At 50.2% G+C, this 18,341-nt stretch overlaps 1 protein-coding gene across 3 annotated transcripts in view; it reads left to right on the top strand.

Moving 5' to 3' along the window:
- The first annotated feature begins 523 nt into the window (after positions 1-523).
- Positions 524-18,341, top strand: part of ACOT7 (acyl-CoA thioesterase 7) — a 100,574-nt gene continuing 82,756 nt past the window's right edge. The window contains exon 1 of one of the 3 annotated variants that reach the window (XM_042951079.1): positions 524-735. In XM_042951079.1, the coding sequence (XP_042807013.1) occupies positions 605-735 (131 nt within the window). In that variant the 5' untranslated portion in view covers positions 524-604. Of the gene's footprint in view, positions 736-6,688; positions 6,760-15,314; positions 15,524-18,341 lie in introns of those variants that run through there. The other 2 variants (XM_042951078.1, XM_042951077.1) reach the window with 2 other exon arrangements.

Genomic DNA, 18,341 nt, shown 5'->3' with positions numbered 1-18,341 from the left:
ACCGCGTAGGCGGATTCCCTGCCTGCAGCCGGCGGTGTAGGCCATCCCGGGTCCTTGGTCGTCTGCAGCCCAGCTCGCCGGCTCCGGACTCCGGGTTCTGCGCACCCACGTGCCCTCCCAGCACAATACCCAGCAGCTCCGCCATAAATGCTCGTTTACGGGGGATGGGGGGGCCTCCAATTTCCCGTCAGGGGCTGATTCGAGAGTGCAAGCCCCGGAGGCGGACCCCCGCAGGCCTTCCTGCCGCACTCCAGCCCCAGGGCCTCCGAGCCCGGGCTCGCTCACCTCCCGAGGCGCTGTATCCGCAACCGCCCAGCGTCGGCTGCCGGGACGGCCCCTCCCCCCCGCGGACACGCGCGGCGCGGGGCGAGGCTGATCCACGCGGCTGCCGCGCTCGGCACCGCCCAACAGTCGCCGAACCTTCTGGAAGCGGCTCCCCACCGCGCCCCACCGCCGCCAGAACCGGACGCCCCGGGCGCCGGCGGCGGCCCGAGGGGCGGGGCGCTCGGGGGCGGGGCCTGCGCAGGAGACCGCATTCGATTCGCCGTCGGGGCCTAGGTCCCGCCCCTCCGACGCGCAGGCCCCGCCTCCACCCTCCCCCTCCATGGCGCCGCCCGGGCTCATTCATTCCGCGCCAGGCCTGCCAGACACCTGCGTTCTCTTTCAGTCGTTCACCGACGCCGCCAGCATGTCGGGCCCCGCCGCGGAGACCCCGTCCGCCATCCAGATCTGCCGGTAAGCGGGGCGCGCGGAGCGGCGAGCAGCCCGGACGCCGAGTCAGCGCCCGGGCCTCCCCCGCCCGCCCCAGCCCGCCCTGCCCCCCGCCCCAGCCCGCGGCCGGGACCGGCTTCTCCGACTCGCCGCCCTCCCGCCGAGGCCTGGATGCGCCTCAAGGCCCGCAGCGCCGGCGGCCTGAGGCGCATCCCGGGGACGGCGCCGCGGCCACGCAGGCCGTTCGCGGGAGGACTCGGCGCGGCGCCGTCCCCGGGCGGGGTCGATGCGCATCCCTGGCGCTCCGCCCCGCCCCGCCCGGTGCCCGAGCGCGCCGGAGCCCCTGCCGGGGTCCCGCTGAGCCCCCTAATCCGAGGGCGTTCTCCGGGCGGTGGTGCATCGCCTGCCGGATCCCCTGAGAGGTGGGGTGCAGATTACCAGCTTGCCAGGCGAGCCCCTCGGTGGGTACCCGAGTGGGCGGAGGCTGCAGAGATGCAGTCCCTTTCCTGTCTGCCTCGGCTTTTTCGGGGAGTCGGTGTTAACGGAGGAGCAGAAAATACCCATCCCCTCTAAATGTTAACTGCTCCATTGAGCCTGGTAGCATCTTACACAATGGGGGCAACGGGTTGTTCTTCGCAGCGGACCACCCCCGGCCTTCCTCCACGGGCCATGGGTGGATAGAAGCCCCCAGAGGAAGCTGGAGATCGTGAGCTGGCTCGTTTCCCACTGGAGCGGGGAGGGCAGCCTCAAGGTTACCCTTCATTACCTTGGACAGAATCGGAAGCAGGCACGCTAGTATTTGAGCGTGAGCTGAGTAAGGGCAAGTCTGGGAAGGCCTCACTAGGACTGGGGCCTGCAGCCGGGCCTAGTCTGCCTGACACACCACTAAGAATGAGCTGCTTCCTGATTTGGGGTAGGTTCCTCAGATTTGGAGGTTGGGCATCACACTGACCTTGGGTCCCACCCACCAGGTTGGCTTCCTGTGGATGGTGACATCTCCCTGGAAAAGACAGCACCTGGATGTGTAGTAAGTGCTGGATTCTTGGGGTGCCTTGACTCCACCCCTACTTCTGACGCCATCAGAAGCCTTTCCTAACCTCAAGGTCAGTTTTGAGCGTTCTTAGGGAGAGGAGATCTTTAAGGGGAACCTTGCTCTGTTCCCTTTGTTATTGGTTGTGTGGCAGTCATGGCCCCACTAACTATAAGTTCCTGGCAAAATGATAGAAGCAACTGACTTTGGGAAACAGGAGGGCCTGGAGTCAGGGTCTTGGATCAGGCTCTGCCTCGTATTGGCCAAGTGACCTTGGCAATCATGGTTTACAAAGGGCTTGTGTATCTCTCTTCTCATTCGGTTTGCCCAACTTACCTGGGAGAAAGGATGGCAGGGGTCTCACCGCTGTGAAGAGAAGAAGGAAACTGAGGTTCTGGGAGACCCAATGTCTCTGTAAGGTCATCCAGCCACAAGAGCCTGAGGGCAGCCCCTGCCAGGTCTTCTGTCTCCAGACCCGTGTACTTTCCACTGCGCTCACCCCAAAAAGAAGATACTGATTTCAGTCTACACGTGGAAGGCCAGGCTTTTATTTACTTCATGAGGATGATGAATAGCCAGTCTATACGTATTATCTTTCTTTAACCAGCTTCTAACAGTTAATAGTTCTTGGATAGTTTTAGACGCTTCCCGTGTGTGCACAAGCATATGTGTGTGTGCTTTTCGTTACCCATGGTGTGTACAGGGCTGCCTGTGGCACATTCACAATCGCATATTGTCTCTGAGTAGTCTTGGGACAGGTGGGCAGGATGCCCGGCTGAGGTGAGCCTCAGGTGCCCGGCATGACTGCCAAAGGGAGTGTGGGTGGGGCTGTGACAACGGCCGTGGTCACAAGGGCTTGGCCCACAGAAACCCCAGGATACTGGAGAGTGGACATACGAGGGTGGGGAGCCCTTTAAGGACATCTGAGCTGAAACCCCATGTTGAAAGAGGAGCCTCCTGCCCTAGGACAGCCAAACCCATGAATTTAACAAGTTTTACCGGATGCCTCCAAAGAGCAAAGCGCCACGGAGGGACACCCACATGGAAAATTCGGTCCTCATCTTCTGGGGTCCACAGTTCAGCAGAGAAGGAGGCCCAAACCTCTACCATCCTAGATAATTAAGAGTGGTCACATGGTCTTGGTGTGGAAGGCAATGTTGAAGAGATAGGGGCCCTGAACGCTGGGGAAGGCAGTGGTTAGAACCAACCCTGGAGTCCAACAAGGAAAATGTAATTTGCTAACTAAACGTTAATTGGCATTACTGAAATGAATTCAGCCTCTGCCCCTTTGGAAGCTGCCTGACCTTTCCGTGTCCCCATTTTCTCATGGGTTGTTCTGAGTGTTAAAGAAAGTGTATCCAGTGCTTGGCAGAGTGGCCGGCACCTTGTAAGTAAATGAAAGCTCTTTTTTGTCCAAAAAGTGGGACACTGGCCCAAGAGGCTAAGGGGCCTGGATGCGAATCTTAGCTCTGCCTCTTGTAGGTGAGCTGCTTTCGGCTTCTGCGTGTTCCTTAACCTCCCTGGGCCTCAGCTTCCTTAGTTGTGAATTGGAGATGATAATGCCTGTGTCAGGGTGGCTGTAGGGATTACAATCTTTGCCATAGTGCTGGGCAGTTATAAAAGTGACCTCCTAAAGGGCATATGAGCTCACAAAGAGAACAGTGTATCTTTGAGGGCCTGAACTTTGGACAGTCAGGCCACGGTAGGGTGCTGTCCTCCTCCCGCCTTTGATCCAGCCCTAAGATGCAGGTTTCAGGACAGCATTTAAAGTTCAGAAGAACAGGGGTCCCTGGGTGGCTCAGTCGGTTGAGCGTCTGACTTTGGCTCAGGTCATGATCTCATGGTCCGTGAGTTTGAGCCCCATATCGGGTTCTGTGCTGACAGCTCAGAACCTGGAGCCTGCTTCAGATTCTGTGTCTCCTTCTCTCTTTGACCCTCCCCCATTCATGCTCTCTCTCTGTCTCAAAAATAAATAAACATTAAAAAAATTTTTTTTAAGTTCAGAAGAACATTTTTCCTATGACTATTTTGGTTATTTCCTTTATTTATTTATTTTTTTTAATGTTTATTTATTTTGAGAGAAAGAGGGAGAGAGAGACTATGCCAAGCAGGCCCCGCACTGTCAGCATAGAGCCCAGCATGGGGCTCCATCTTGTGGAACATGACCTGAGCCCAAATCAAGAGTCAGAAGCCTAACCAACTGAGCCACCAAGGTGTCCTCTTTTGGCTTATTTTTAACTAATGTTAATTAAATTTTGCTTAAGTTATGCTTTTCCTTGTTGGACTCAAGAGTTCTAGAATGTCAGACCCGGAAGGAGCCCCAGTCCACCTGTGTCATGTTATAGATGCGGAAAATGAGGCTCTCAGGGGTTGAAGACTTGGTCAAGGGCACACCTCGGACCTTGACCAGGAGCTGAAGGCTGTTGGTAGAGTACTCCCTGCCAGGTGTCCCCACTGCTACGATTTGTCCACTGCTTACTCAAGCTTCAGTTTATATTTGGTTGTGAGGCTTAATCATGGCATCAGTGTGGGCCCCTAGTAGAAGCCTCCGGGGCTTTGTTGAAAAAACGGCTGAAGGACATGCCATGTAACAGGTTGTTGGAGAGCAGGACTTTGTGGAGCAGTGATGGAGATGTCCAGGTCTGTGCAATATGGTGGCACAGTATACTAGTCACTGGCCATTGAGTGCTTGGGATGTGGCCAGATGTGGAGGAAGTGAATTTTTAATTGCATTCGTTTAGATGTATTTAAATGTAAACATAGATAGTCTCCTGGAATTTATGGCAGGCCTATGAGAGGAAGGATTTCCTAAGGGTTTCAGAAGCTCTCTGGGAACCGCCTAGCTAATGGAGGCGGACTTTGGTTTAGACTTTGCCCAGGGCGGATAATCCAGGAATCCTCTATTTGTAGGTAAGTGTGTGAAGTCTACAAGGTATTTTGTTTGCATGCTGTTAGATACAGATCTATTAGGAAATGTATTGAGATTAGTGATTGCTTTGTTCACTGTAGTACCGACAAAGGACCTGGACTTTAGCATGTTAAGGGGTTAGAATTTTTTCCCCTTGAGCTCTGTCTTTGGGTTTACAGTGGAATTAAGGAAAACATCGAATCTGATTTAGGGAAACCACACTCTGAGATAATATTCTGGAACCTTCCATAAAACAATGCACGGTGCTGACTCCTTTCTTGCTAGGAGGTGGAGGCCCTAGGAAAAGGCACAGTTCTTGCAGCTCGGAGAGCCTGTGGTTGGGTCGGCCGTTCTCACCCACCGTCCAGCCTCCCTCTGTAAGGGGGCCCGGCAGCTTGGCATTGCCCTGGACGTGGCACCACAGCCCATCAGCTCCCGGGTTTCACTCAGGCCAGAAGTTGCTTTCTTCTGTTAACGTTAAGAATGAAGCTGTCAGAGGGGGCACCCGGATGGCTGAGTCACTTGCGCGTCCGACTTCAGCTCAGGTCATGATCTCGTGGTTCATGAATTTGAGCCCCACATGGAGCTTGCTGCTGTCAGTGCCCGCCGAGCCCACTTTGGATCCTCTGTCTCCCTCTCTCTGCCCCTCCCCCGCCTGCACTCTCCCCCGAATAAATTAATATTAAAGAATGGAGCCGTCAGTCATTTTACCGGCAAGACTGGATTTATTTAGGAATTGCAGGGCAAGGAAGCTTACAGCAAAACCCTCGGCGCCTGGAGAACAAAAGAGAGGAAAGCTCTTTTATAGAGGAGAGAGGGGACTTCCGGAAGGTTGTTATGAGCGCAAAGTCTGTGGGCGCAAACTGGGAGTTCAAAGGATAGTGGCTTCTCACTGGCCGAGTTGTGACTGTCTCTCACTGGCTCGGCTGTTGCCGGAGCGAGGGGAAACCCTTCTTCCTCCTGCTGGAGCGGTAAGTAGTAGCTAAAGCCATGTGGACTTGCAAGGAGCCGATTTTCCTGACTGGTCTGCAACTGATGCAGTGTGAGTGCGCCCCCTGCTGGCCCTGTGGCGCCACCCTAGAGGAGGTCTTTTACTGGTCTTCACCGGGTGGCGTGGCTTCTGCAAGGGGAGCCCAGCCTCCCGAAGACAGGGTCAGCTTCCAGGTCCACTGTGTCTCCAGGTGTCCCAAGGAGGGGGATGAATTACATGGTCAGCCTACCTGGGGACAACCTACACCTGAGTAACTGAGGAAGCTTGTTACAAATGCACATTTTCTGTATGCAAATTACACTTAGGTAGAAAATCGACAAAAGCGCAGACTTTAAAGCATTTATGAGATATTTGGGGGAACTTGAATAGTCCTTTGAAACTTAAAATATATTAAGGAATTTCTGTTTTTTAAGGTGAGATCATTGTAGTTCTGCTTTTTTTAAAATTAAATTTTTTTTTTTTTTTTTAAATTTTGACAGAGCCTGCGCAGGTGGGGAGGGCTGGGGTGGAGAGAGGGAGAGAGAATCCCAAGCAGGCTCCACACTGTCAGCACTGAGCCGGACGCGGGGCTCGAACTCATGAACCGTGAGAGCATGATCTGAGCCGAAATCAAGAGTCAGGCGCTTAGCCAACTGAGTCACCCAGACGCTTTTCAAAAAGCGATCTGATGAAATATCATGAACACATAATAAAATGCGTCTCTTTTAAGTGTCCAGTTCACTGAGTTTTAGCAAATGTGTGCATCCACATAATGACCACGACAGCTGTGACCTAGAACATTTCCATCAGCCCCAAAAGTTCCCTCCTGCTCCTTCTCGGTTGGTCCCTACCCACCCCCCAACCCCTATAAACAGGGCTGCTTTCTCTCACTCTAGTTTCTGCCTTTTCTAGACTCTCATACGGATGGACTCATACGCTTAGCGCTGTGCTTGTGAGCACCACTGCTATGCCTGCAGGGCTCGCTGCTGTTGCATCCATTACCTGCAATATGTTTCTCTCTTCACCTGTCAGCGAACATCCGGGGTCTTTCCGGCTCTTGGCGATTTGTGAATACAGTTCACAAATGCAGATTTCAAAACTTCCAGGACACCATCGAGGAAACTTGAGCACACTTCCTGGGTATTAATGATACTAAGGAATTGGTGTTGTGTGTCAGGTGGGATAATTGTTTTGTAGTTCTGTTTTGTGTGTGTGTGTGTGTGTGTGTGTTTTTTGACATTTATTTATTTTTGAGAGAAAGAGACAGAGCATGAGCGGGAGAGGGACAGAGAGAGAGGGAGACACAGCATCGGAAGCAGGCTCCAGGCTCTGAGGCTCTCAGCACAGAGCCCAGCGCAGGGTTCGAACCCGTGAGTGGTGAGATCATGACGCGAGCTGAAGTCGGACGCTCAACCAGCCGAGCCACCCAGGCGCCCCTTGTAGTTCTGTTTTTAAATGGAGTCTTTATCTTTTTTTTTTTTTTTTAATATTTATTTTTGAGGGAGAGAGCGTGAGTGGGGAAGGGGTGAGAGAGAGACAGGGTGAGAGAGAGACAGAGAGAGAGAATCCTAAGCAGGTTCCACACTGTCAGCATAGAGGCCCACGGTGCCAGGGCTCGAACTAACAAACTGTGAGATCATGACGTGAGCCCAAACCAGAGTCTGGACACTTAACTGATTGAGCTCCCCAACCAGCTGAGCCACCCAGGTGCCTTGCCCTGTAGTCTTTATCTTTCAGAGGCAATGCTAAGATATTTATGAAGGCCAAGCTGTGATGTCACTCATGTGGAGTGGAGGAGTGGGTGGGAACATATCATTTGAAACCAGAGTTGAGGGGCACCTGGGTGACTCAGTGGGTTGAGAGTCCAGCTTTAGCTCAAGTCATGAACTCACCGTTCATGAGTTCGAGCCCTGTGTCGGGCTCTCCGCACGGAGCCCACTTTGGATCCTCTGTCCTCTTCTCTCTCTGCCCCTCCCCCGCTCTCAAAAATAAATAAAACATTAAAAAAAACTAAAAAAGTATATAGTATATATTCACCAAGGCCATAAGCGTTGGAGATCATCTCCTGATTGGCTACATCATTTTTACAAAAGTTTGACGGGCAGCAAAACACAAAAATACAAACAGAAGTAACCTAACAATTCCAAATTGTATAATGGGTCTAAACCAGGACTACAGGTCTGAAAGTAGCCAACTGAAAATATTTATTGGTACTTACTTTGACTTAGGGGAGAAAAATTCTCCCTACTGAGGTGAAGCCACAGTTACAATGCTTCCTGGGAGTCCTGCTGAGTGGCCCTGAGAGCAGAGTTGTGGGTCCCTCTGGAGCATGTGGGAAGAATTGGCAATGGCCTCCCCAGGACACTGGGGAGGATACGGTGCAGGTCTGAGCAGGACGCGATAGCTGGTGAACTTTTTGCAAAAATAGCAAAACTTTAAAGATGTATGAGAACAGTATCGTTCTCTCAAAAGAACTGTTTGGAAAAACAAATGTTATCCAATAAGACAGTCTGTAAGTTTGCAAGTTCAGTGACCATGGATTTGGATAAGAACCCAAAGTCAAATAATAGCCCAGGTCAAAGACTTTTGTGACTCCTGAACCTTTTACTCCTTTAGAAAAGGCAAGTGAAAACTAATTTGCCTCGGGATCGTGATGAGGCTGTTTCTGAAAGGGTCATAATCAAAAGGAGAGGTTTCCTCCTTTTGCAAGCGCTTGGGGGAATGTGGACAAGAGCATTTTCTTTCGAGAGAGAGAGTAGGAGCCAATGGCGAGGAAGAGGAACCCAGGCCTGGTCGGGACATCTCAGGAAAGCTGTCTCGGCGGATGTCCTCTGCCCCAACTCTGGGAAGTCTTTGCTTTCAGGCCATCAGGTGGCGTGCCAGGCCGGTCAGGGTGTGGTGCTTTCTCTAGATGAGTCACGTGAGTCCAGGAGTCTATTCCTTGGCGTTTGGCGGCACAAAGGCATGTTAGCAGTACCTTGGAAGGGCTTTTCCAGCAAGTTGGAAGAGGCTTTGTGGAGGTGTCTCTTCCAACAGAATCTCCAGGTTGCAAGGTGTGATGCCTAAGGTCTTTATCTCCCGGAAACAGATGTTGAAAAGATTGCTGTACCAAAGCATGGCTATTTATTTTTATTTTTATTTTTATTTTTATTTTTATGTTATTTATTTATTTATTTATTATTTGCTATTATTTTTAAATTAATTAATTAATTTTTAAATGTTTTAATTTATTTTCGAGAGAGCACCAGCGGGGGAGGGGCAGAGAGAAAGGGGCGGAGGATCTGATGCGGGCTTCTTGCTGAAAGCAGCGAGCCTATGTGGGGCTTGAACTCATGAACTATGAGATCATGACCTGAGCCGAAGTCGGAGGCTCAACCGGCTGAGCCACCCAGGTGCCCCTATTTTTATGTTTTTTAAAAATTTTATTTAAAAAATGTTTATTTATTTATTTTGAGAGAGAGGGCGTGAGCAGGGAAGGGGCAGAGAGAGAGGGAGAGAGAATCTCAAGCAGGCTCCACACCGTCAGCACAGAGCTGGTCGTGGGGCTCGAACTCACAAACTGTGAGATGGTGACCTGAGCTGAAACCAGCAAGAGTCAGACGACCAACCGACTGAGCCACCCAGGTGCCCCTAAAGAATTTTTTTTTTGGAGTAATCTCTCCCGCCAACACGGGGCTTGAACCCACAATGACAAGATCAAGAGTTGGACGTTCCACCGACGTGCCAGCCGGGCGCCCCGTATTTTTATGGTTATTTTTAATAGAAGCAATTAAACCTTTAAAATGTTGGAATGTGTCTCCTTTTGTCAACTATGGGTCAGAGGAGGCAGGGGCCAAGTGCATTAGATGTCCTGTGACTACCTTAGAGGGTGAGAGTCTACAAGTTCCAGAGGGGGTAGAGCTGGGATTTAGAAGGACTGATGGCAATGTTTTCAGCCAAGGACCTGGAAGGTCTATACGGATTTTTCCAGTTCAATCTTCGTGGTGTCGTTAGCGTGTTCAGCTAACCTTGAGGACTGAGGGTAGGATGCACGATAAAAGTGTGCTAAAACTAGCCAAACAACACAGACTTTTTGAGGCACCTGACCAGAAAAATGGGTTTCCCCATCACTACAAAGTTTGAGAGGAGTTACCCAGGTAGGGATAATCTTTCTGAACAGGATTTCAAGGTGAGATGTATGAAATCCATAGTGCGAAGAGATTTCCCTGGATTGCACTCTGGACAGGTGGGTAAGTGAACTAGGCACTTTTTGCAGCCTTATTAATTTTTCTCCGCCGATGTGGGTTCACAAACACTATCATTTTGTCAGTAGACCAATGGTTCAATGCATGTATGGAGGCAAGTAGTGGGAAGTTTAGAATTTCTGGTAGGGCCAGATTGTTAATTCGGTTCGAACCGGAGTTCCCTCTCTTTATTGAGCCAACAATGAATAGATTTCCAGTCTTGTTTTGTTTTTCCCTCTCTGGGGCCAATTGTTGGGTATCTCTTGTCGAATTTTGCAAATTATCACTTGGGACGACATCCCTTGGGACAGTGACAGATTTGGCTGTCGGTTTCCTTAAGAGCATCGTTTTTGGCAGAAATACTGCAAGGTGGTTTCCTTTGGTCTCCAGGGATGCCCAGGAGCCTCACTCATAGGCAGAGCAGCCAGCAGTGTGGCACCTGATAAATTTTGGAGCCGGAGCCAGTTTTTATCCCATTCCCAGTCGAGGTAAGGGAGCCTCACTGTTAGCCAACATTCCAAAGCCATGAGCTGCCCCAAAGGCGTGCTGTTGGCATAAATGTTTGTGGTTTCACCCTTGGCCAAAATACAAGGATGGCTGAAGTGGGTCCCCTGATTTTTCCTTCAGCGGCCTCAACTAACAGGGTAGTTAGTGGCAGGAATGGCCGTGAGGGGATATTCCCGTGCCGTAGGGTCTGGTTGTTGGCTCCATACCCTGTGGGTCGATGACGGTCCCTGTGTTTTTGTGGATGAGTATTCTAAGGCATTCCATTCCCTCTCATTACACAGAGGAAAAGGGGAGTTAACAATTAGGGTAGCTGGGGCGCCTGGGTGGTTCAGTTGGTTAAGTGTCTGACCCTCGATATCGGTTCAGGTCATGATCTCATAGTTCGTGAGTTCCAGCCTGGTATTGGGCTCATGATCTCATAGCTTGTGGAGTTGGGCTCCACGCTGACAGTCGGAGCTTGCCTGGGATGCTCTCTGCCCCTCCCCCACTCACACTTTCTTTCCCTCTCTCTCTCAAAGTAAATAAACTTTATGAAAAAAAGAGTTAGGATATCTGAGGGCAGGGGTCTTATTAAGCTTTTCCTTAAAGTCCCCAAAGCTATGTCTCCCTTTCATTTTTTCCTTTTCACTTTTATACATATAGTAAGCTCTATGCCCAATGTGGGGCTCGAACTCATAATCCCAAGGTCAGGAGTTGCGTGCTCTACCGACTCAGCCAGCTGGGAGCCCCTGATCTTTCATTTTTTAAGTAGGGCATATAGAGATTGAGCCATAAGAGAGATGTTTGGAACCCAATTTTGACTAGCCAGCCAATTCCAGAAAACTTTGTAATTGGTGCTTAGTTTTAGGTTTTGGGAAGTTCAGGAAGACTGCCTGATCCAAATGGAGTTCTTGTTCTGAGATCAGGTTTCCTAGAATCAAACCGGATTGGAGCAAACTGCAGTTTTTCTTCAGGGGATTTTACGTCCCTTTAAGGCCAAAAGTTGTAGCAGGTAGATGCTGTCTTCTTGTGAAGAGGTTTGAGAAGGGCATTGGAGAACCAAATCATCTATGTATCATATTAAGTAGAGCCTACAGAAAACTTTATATCATCCAAGTCAGCTTTTAAGATCTTTGAAAAGTAAGGACCCTCTGGAACCCTGGGGCATTTCTGTCCAAGTGTGTTTATGCTCCCAAGTGAAAGTAAAGAGAATAGTGGCTATCCTTACCAACTGGAATACCGAAGATGCACCGCATGGATCAAATACGGTGAAAAACTGGCTTTCTCTGGGAACAGATGTCACTAGCGTGCAGTGGTGAGAGGGGCAGCAGGTGCCGAAGGATGACCACGTTACTTCTTGCTCGGAGGTCCTAGACGAAAGTCCTGTAGAAGGCAAGTTGGAGTCCCTCATAGCAGCCGGTGGCTTGTGTCAAGAGCCCCTGTAGCTCCTTGGAGCCCAACGTTGGGAATTAGGAGGACGTTGGAAAGACTGGCTGGAGGGATGCGGTGCCCACAGCGCTTAGTGTGATAGCAGTTTTAATGTTTGTTTATTTCTGAGAGAGAGAGACACACACACACACACACACACACACACGGAGTGTGAGTAGGGGAGGGGCAGAGAGAGAGGGAGACACAGAATCCGAAGGAGGCTCCAGGCTCCGAGACATCAGCACAGAGCCCGACACGGGGCTCGAATCCACGGACCGCGAGATCATCACCTGAGCCGAAGTGGGACGCTCAACCGACTGAGCCACCCAGGCGCCCCAGCATGATAGCAGTTTTATCCCAATGTCCTGGCCCTTTGCAAAAATAGCCGAAACTAGGAGGTTTTGGTATTGTTTAGGGACTGCATTTGCTGGAATTGAAAACTGAGAATTTTAGTGGTTTATTAGGAGACTCATCACAGGTGTAAGTGAGCGGGTTTACCAGACTAACTCAGTTGGGAGTGGACATAGTTTCCCATTCCATCCTGGTCCTTTTAACTAAAAGAAAAAAAAAATCCCAGTTCAGCCCATTCATAAACATAGTTAAATGCTTCCTGGGTGGATTCAACATCTAAGGGAAGACCAGAATTTTCTTTAAAGACAATTTGGAGTTGATTATAATAGTCATGAACAGGTTCATCAGGCTTTTGTGTGCAAGCCTGACTTTTGTTCCAATCAACAGTTTTAGGAAAGGCTACTATACTTGCTCCCTGGAGATTTCCAGGAAGTGTTCTAGCATCTTGCCAAAGTTAGGGGTCTGTTTCTCTGTATCCCTTTCAGGATGATCCCATTGGGCTAGTTTCATCCAGAGTTTGGCCTGGCCCTCACCTATGAGCCATGTGGACTAACTGATATAACTCTGAGAGACTAGGTTGGCAAGTTTGAATACGTGTGTTAAATTCTTCAGCAAACCCGTGGGGGGGGGGTCCTTCGTCACTTTAGGAAACTCTTTAACTATGGCTCAAAATTCAGCCTTAGTCTAGGGAATGTAAGAAATGTGGGGTTTATTTGGATCCTTAGGAGACTTAGCTTTAAAGAGGTGCATTTTATTTTATTTATTGTTATTTTAAAATATATTTTAAAATGTTTATTTACTTATTTTGGAGGGGGAGGGGCAGAGAGAGAGAAAGAGAGAGAGAGAGAGAGAGAGAGAGAGAGAGAGAGAAGGAGAATCCTAAGCAGGCTCCATGCTGTCAGCACAGCCTGGTGTGGGGCTTGAACCCACAAACCTCAGCCGAAATCAGGAGTCGGACACTCAACCAACTGAGACACCCAGGCCCAAAGAGGCATGTTTGAATAGCTTCAGGATAGGAAGAAGCAGGCAGAGAGTCAAAGGAAAATGGAAAATCGGCAAGGGAATTGGAACGGGGAAGCTGAGGATGTAGGGGAGGTGAAGGTGGTGCAGAAGGGAAGGAGGACGGTGGGCCTGGAGCGCAAGGTGTCTGCCGTGTGCCCTGAGACAAAGAGGACGGGGTGGGGGGTTATATATATATCTATGTGATATAGATATGTTATATATATATAACATATATATATGTTATAGATATATATATAACATATATATATATGCATACACACACACACACACACACACACACATATATAATTTAATTAATTTATGGAAACTGTATCCAGTGTGGGGCTTGAGCTCAGAACCCAGAGATCAAGAGTCCGAAGGCTCCACCGAGCCAGCCAGGTGCCCTGAAGCCTCTTTGTCTTTAACTGTTTGTTTACCTCAGTCCAGAAAGTGTGTTTTGCAGAGGCAGTTCTGGATTCCTGATCATGTTTGGAACCTTCAGAATTCCAGTCCAGATAGACATCCCATTCAGTCATGACAGTTTTAGAGCCTGGCTATCCAGTTTCGTTTTGAGAAGCGTAAGTTTGTGGAGCTGAAAAGTTCCCCATCGTGGCCACTGATGTTCTAAATTACTTTTGGTTAAGTTGGTCCATTTAAGGGGCGCCCGGGTGGCTCAGTCGGTTGAGCATCCTACTCCAGCTCCGGTCATGATCTCACGGTCCATGGGTTTGAGCCCCCGCGTCAGGCTCTGTGCTGACAGCTCAGAGCCTGGAGCCTGCTTCGGATTCTGTGTCTCCCTCTCTCTCTGCCCCTCCCCTGCTCGAGCTCTGTCTCTCTCTCTTTCTCAAAAATAAATACACATTAAAAAAAAAAATTTAAAAAAAAAGGTGGTCCATTTAATTAGAACTGTGCACAAGGAGGGACCATAGTTTCTATTTATTTATTTATTATTATTCTTTTTTTAAATTTTTTTGGGGGGGACCATAGTTTTTAAACATAAAACCAAGTGTATCCCAGAAACGGGGGATGGGCATCCCCAGTTTTGATGCCTGGGATCCTGTTTCTTTTCTCTTTTCTTTTTTTTTTTTTAGTTTTTTTTTTTTAATGTTTATTTATTTTTAAGAGAGAGAGATACAGTGGGTGAGCAGGAAGGGTCAGAGAGAGAGGAAGACGCAGAATCTGAAGCAGAAAGCAGAAAGCAAAAGTCCTACACAGCACAGTTCCAAACAGAAGTCCGACCAAAGTCCAAGTGAGAACTCTGAAAGGGCAAAGCCTTAAAATAGATCCTGAATACAGCCAGGAGAGCTCACACACAAAGAGAGTGGAGCTTGAAATCCAGGAGAAAACTTGCCCTTGCACTCCAGGGTCAGCAAGAAAGCCGTGACCCGTGTTGGCTTTGGGGGCACTGGCACCTTTGTGTCCACCAGCCCCGGAGTTGTTGGGGGGTCGCCTCTGGATCCCACTGCTGATCACCAAAAAAATGGTAACCTTAGAAATAAGAAAAGTCAGCTATTTTATCAGTAAAAATGGGCTTATTTGGGAAGAGCAGAGAGTTGCAAGTTGGGACAAGCAAGCTGTGGCAAAACCAACAAAGGCAAGTCCAACAAAGGAAAGGAATATTATGGGAGGGGGGGAGGGGGAGGAGGAGGAAGTTGGGAGGGGGTTTCTGAGTGAAAGTCCACTGGAGAAAAGCCAGAGCCCAGGGGGATGAGGGTTTCTCATTGGCTGGGTTGCAGGGGTGGTCAAGTTCTTGTGCAAGATGCAAGGTACAGGGTTTTCCGTGGAGGCACTTAGCTGATCCTTCTGTTGGAATCTGTAATTGTCATTGACGCCAAGTGCTGTAGCTTCCCCTTCTAGCTTCCCGACTCCACTCTGTGCCTTTTTCCTTTGTGAATGGTCACGCTGCTATCCCGCAGCCTGTTGTCGCCTTCCTCCTTTGCTCAGGAGAGAGCCAAACTCTATGACTTCAGGCCAAGTCATGAATTCCTTGCGTCACTGGGGTTGCAGAGAAGCATCCTGTGAGATGCTTCCGGAAGCAGAACTGCCAGTTTGACTGTGGACTCATGGGAGGAGGGGCAGCCCCAGGAGGAGGCTCCGGGGAGAGGGACATCTGCATTCCTGTCTGGAGGGCTCTGGGTGGGTCGGGCCCCCTGGGGAGACGGGAGTGGGGGCTGCTAAGCCTTGTGCTGAGGACTGGGTGAACTGACCACTCGCTGCAAGATGAAGCTGCTAGTCTACACCCTCCGCCTCCGCCTCCACCTCCACCTCCGCCTCCGCGAGCTCAGCAGGCAGGCAGCCACCTGGGAGCATCTGGGGCCCAGGAGCTCCCAGGGTCCTGGGCAGAAATGCTGGGCTTCCGTCCAGGCTGTTGAAACCAGGTCTAATCTGCTGTCTCGACCCTGTATCACTGCAAGGTAGGATGACGAGGACATTTCTGTGCCCACAGCAGCGCCTTCTTCCCGCTGGTGTCCAGCGTGCAAGGCAGACTGGGCAGCCCGCCCTGGAGCCGTGGGCCACATGACTCAGGATTTATTGTTGACGGTTTGGAGCACTGGGTGTTCAGTGAACTGCTTGACTGAGCATGCCCACTAATGTGTTCATCCAAGTGGAAACCTAGCATGCTTCCCTGCCGGGGCCCAGTCGAAGTCCCCCCAGGCTTTGTTGGAGGAGGTAGGCTTTCAGGATTGGTGGGCTCTGGGCTCTGGGCAGCTGGCACCTTTGAGGGAAGGAGGCAGGTGTGGAAATTGAAGCACCGCACGTGCCAACAGCTGTGCGGGTTCATCCCTCCCTGGGCACCTGCTGCCGAGGAGTCTGGGGCCGTGGGGGCACCTGCTGTCTCCGGGGGCAGGGGCTCAAGCTGCGATTTTTGGACCAGAAGATTATGCAGGGCAGCAGAGCTGTCCTCGCACGATGGGCTCATCTTCAGCAGCACAACGTTGTGCTGTTACCGTGGCCTTCCTATGTTTATTTCAAACTTTACAGAAACTTTGTTCGGTGAGTATATCACCCTCTACTTCGTACCAGCTTTATTTATCGAAACGTAATCCGTGTTCCATAGGACTCCCCACTGAAGGGTACAGTTTAGCCAGCAAAAATGGGTTTCTTTGGGAATAGCAGAGAATTACAACTCCAGACAAGCAAGCTTCTGTGAAACCACTGGCAAGTCTGGAGAACAGAGTAACCTTTATAGAGGGAAGGGGTGGGCGGCCTGGGAGGGCTGTCCTTTGGAGCAAACTGGGAGTTGGAAGTGTAGCGGCTTCCCATTGGCTGAACTCTGACAATCTCTCCTTGGCTGGGCTGTTGCTGGAGCTGGAGGAGAGCCTTTCTGGGGCCTGCCTGTGGTCAAGCAGGAGGGGTGTGGTGGGACCTGAGGATACCTCTCCTCCTGCTGGGTCTGTGGGGTGTGAGACCTCCCCCTGCTGGCCTCCCGACTCCATTACAAACGAGGCTTATGAATTTTTTTATTTAAAAATTTTTTTTTATGTTTATTTTTTTATTTTTGAGAGAGAGAGAGAGACAGATCATGAGCAGGGGAAGGGCAGAGGGAGAGGGAGACACAGAATCCAAAGCAGGCTCCAGGCCCCTAGGTGTCAGCACAGAGCCCGACGCAGGGCTCGAACCCACGAACCGCACGATCATGACCTGACCCGAATAAATATTTTTTTATTTTTTGTTAATTCAATTTGTATTAATTTTTACACCGCCTCCATCTATTTTTCTTTCTGTGCAAGTTTGGCTCTTCTGGACATTCCAGATAAGTGGAATCATGCAATATGGTGTTTTGTATCTGGCTTCTCTCACATAGCGTGATGTTTTCATCATGCGTGTATCCATGCTTCTTTCATGATAGTTCACCGTGCGGGACATACCACATTTTGCATGTCCATTTGCCAGCTGATGGACCTTGCGGTGTTTCCACCTTTCATCTATTATGCATAATGTTACTATGAATGTTTCTGTCCAAGCTTTTGTGTGGACATGTGCGTTGATGTCTCTTGAATGTATACCTAGTGTGGCTTAATAAGACAAAGGTATTTAGTCTTTATCCCTGGGTCCTGGCACAGAGTTCCTAAGACACTTGAAATTCTTCCAGTGAGAGTGTATCTTTGGTATGCTGATGAGATGCGAGGTGGCCGGGAGCCCTTTAGATAGCTTCAGGATGGGGACTGGTGGCCAGCCTGGTGCAGGCTGCCTTACAGGGGTGGAACTTTCAGCCCCACCTCCTATCTGGGGATGGCGGTGGGGGGAGGGAGGCCTGGAGGTTGAGTTAATCACCAATGCCTCCATCGTGACCGCCATAAAGATCCTGAACAGTGGAGTTGGGAGAGCTTCCGGGTTGCCGAACACAGGGAGGTGTCGGAAGGGCAGCGTGCCTGACCCCACCCCACACCTTGCGCTGTGCGCCTCTTCCATCTGGCTGTTTCTGAGCTGAATCCTTTACGACAAACCGGTAAATGTGAATAAAGCAAAGTTTGCCCGAGTCCTGTGAGCTGCTCCAGCAAATGATCCAACCGGAGGAGATTTTTGTGGGAACCCCAAAGGCTAGAGCCAGTTTGTCAGAAGTTCGGGCGGCCTGGGACTTGAGAGGGGCGTGGAAGCAGGGACAGCCTGGAGCCCTTGAACTTTGGATGGGGTCTGCGCTACCTCTGGGCTGTTAGCCTCAGAACTGCGTTGAACTGTAGGACACCCAGCTGGTGGTGCAGAAGAGAAGAACCCGCACCTTGGGGGTCGGAGGCCGTGTGAGTAAAGACCGCTCCGCTGGGTCGTGCGCTTACTCTGTTTAACTTCCGGGGTGTTTTCCAACTGGGCTGTTTCCCCCCCTCCCCCAGCAGTGCGGGGGCGGTCCACATCCCCCTCCGTGCTGGGTATTTGCCTTTTGGATTGCAGCCGCCTATCTCCTTGTGGCTTAGATTTGAATTTCTCTGATGAGTAATGACGCTGAGTGCTTATCAGCCATTTGTACAGCTTGGCTGTTTTGTTTCTTTACCTGTTTTTCATTTGGCATATTTGTCTTTCTGTTACTGAGTTGTTAAGACTTCCTTCTGTAGTCTAGAGATAAGACCCTTCTCAGATACATGGTTTGCAGAGATTTTCTCCCATTCAGTCTTTTCGCTTTGGATGTTCTGTCTTTTTTTTTTTAATTTTTTTTTTAATGTTTATTTTATTTTTGAGACAGGGAGAGACAGCATGAATGGGGGAGGGTCAGAGAGAGAGGGAGACACAGAATCTGAA

Source organism: Panthera leo, chromosome C1, assembly GCF_018350215.1.
Source record: "Panthera leo isolate Ple1 chromosome C1, P.leo_Ple1_pat1.1, whole genome shotgun sequence".
Lineage (NCBI taxonomy): Eukaryota > Metazoa > Chordata > Mammalia > Carnivora > Felidae > Panthera > Panthera leo.
This window is presented reverse-complemented; position numbering and strand designations above follow the sequence as displayed.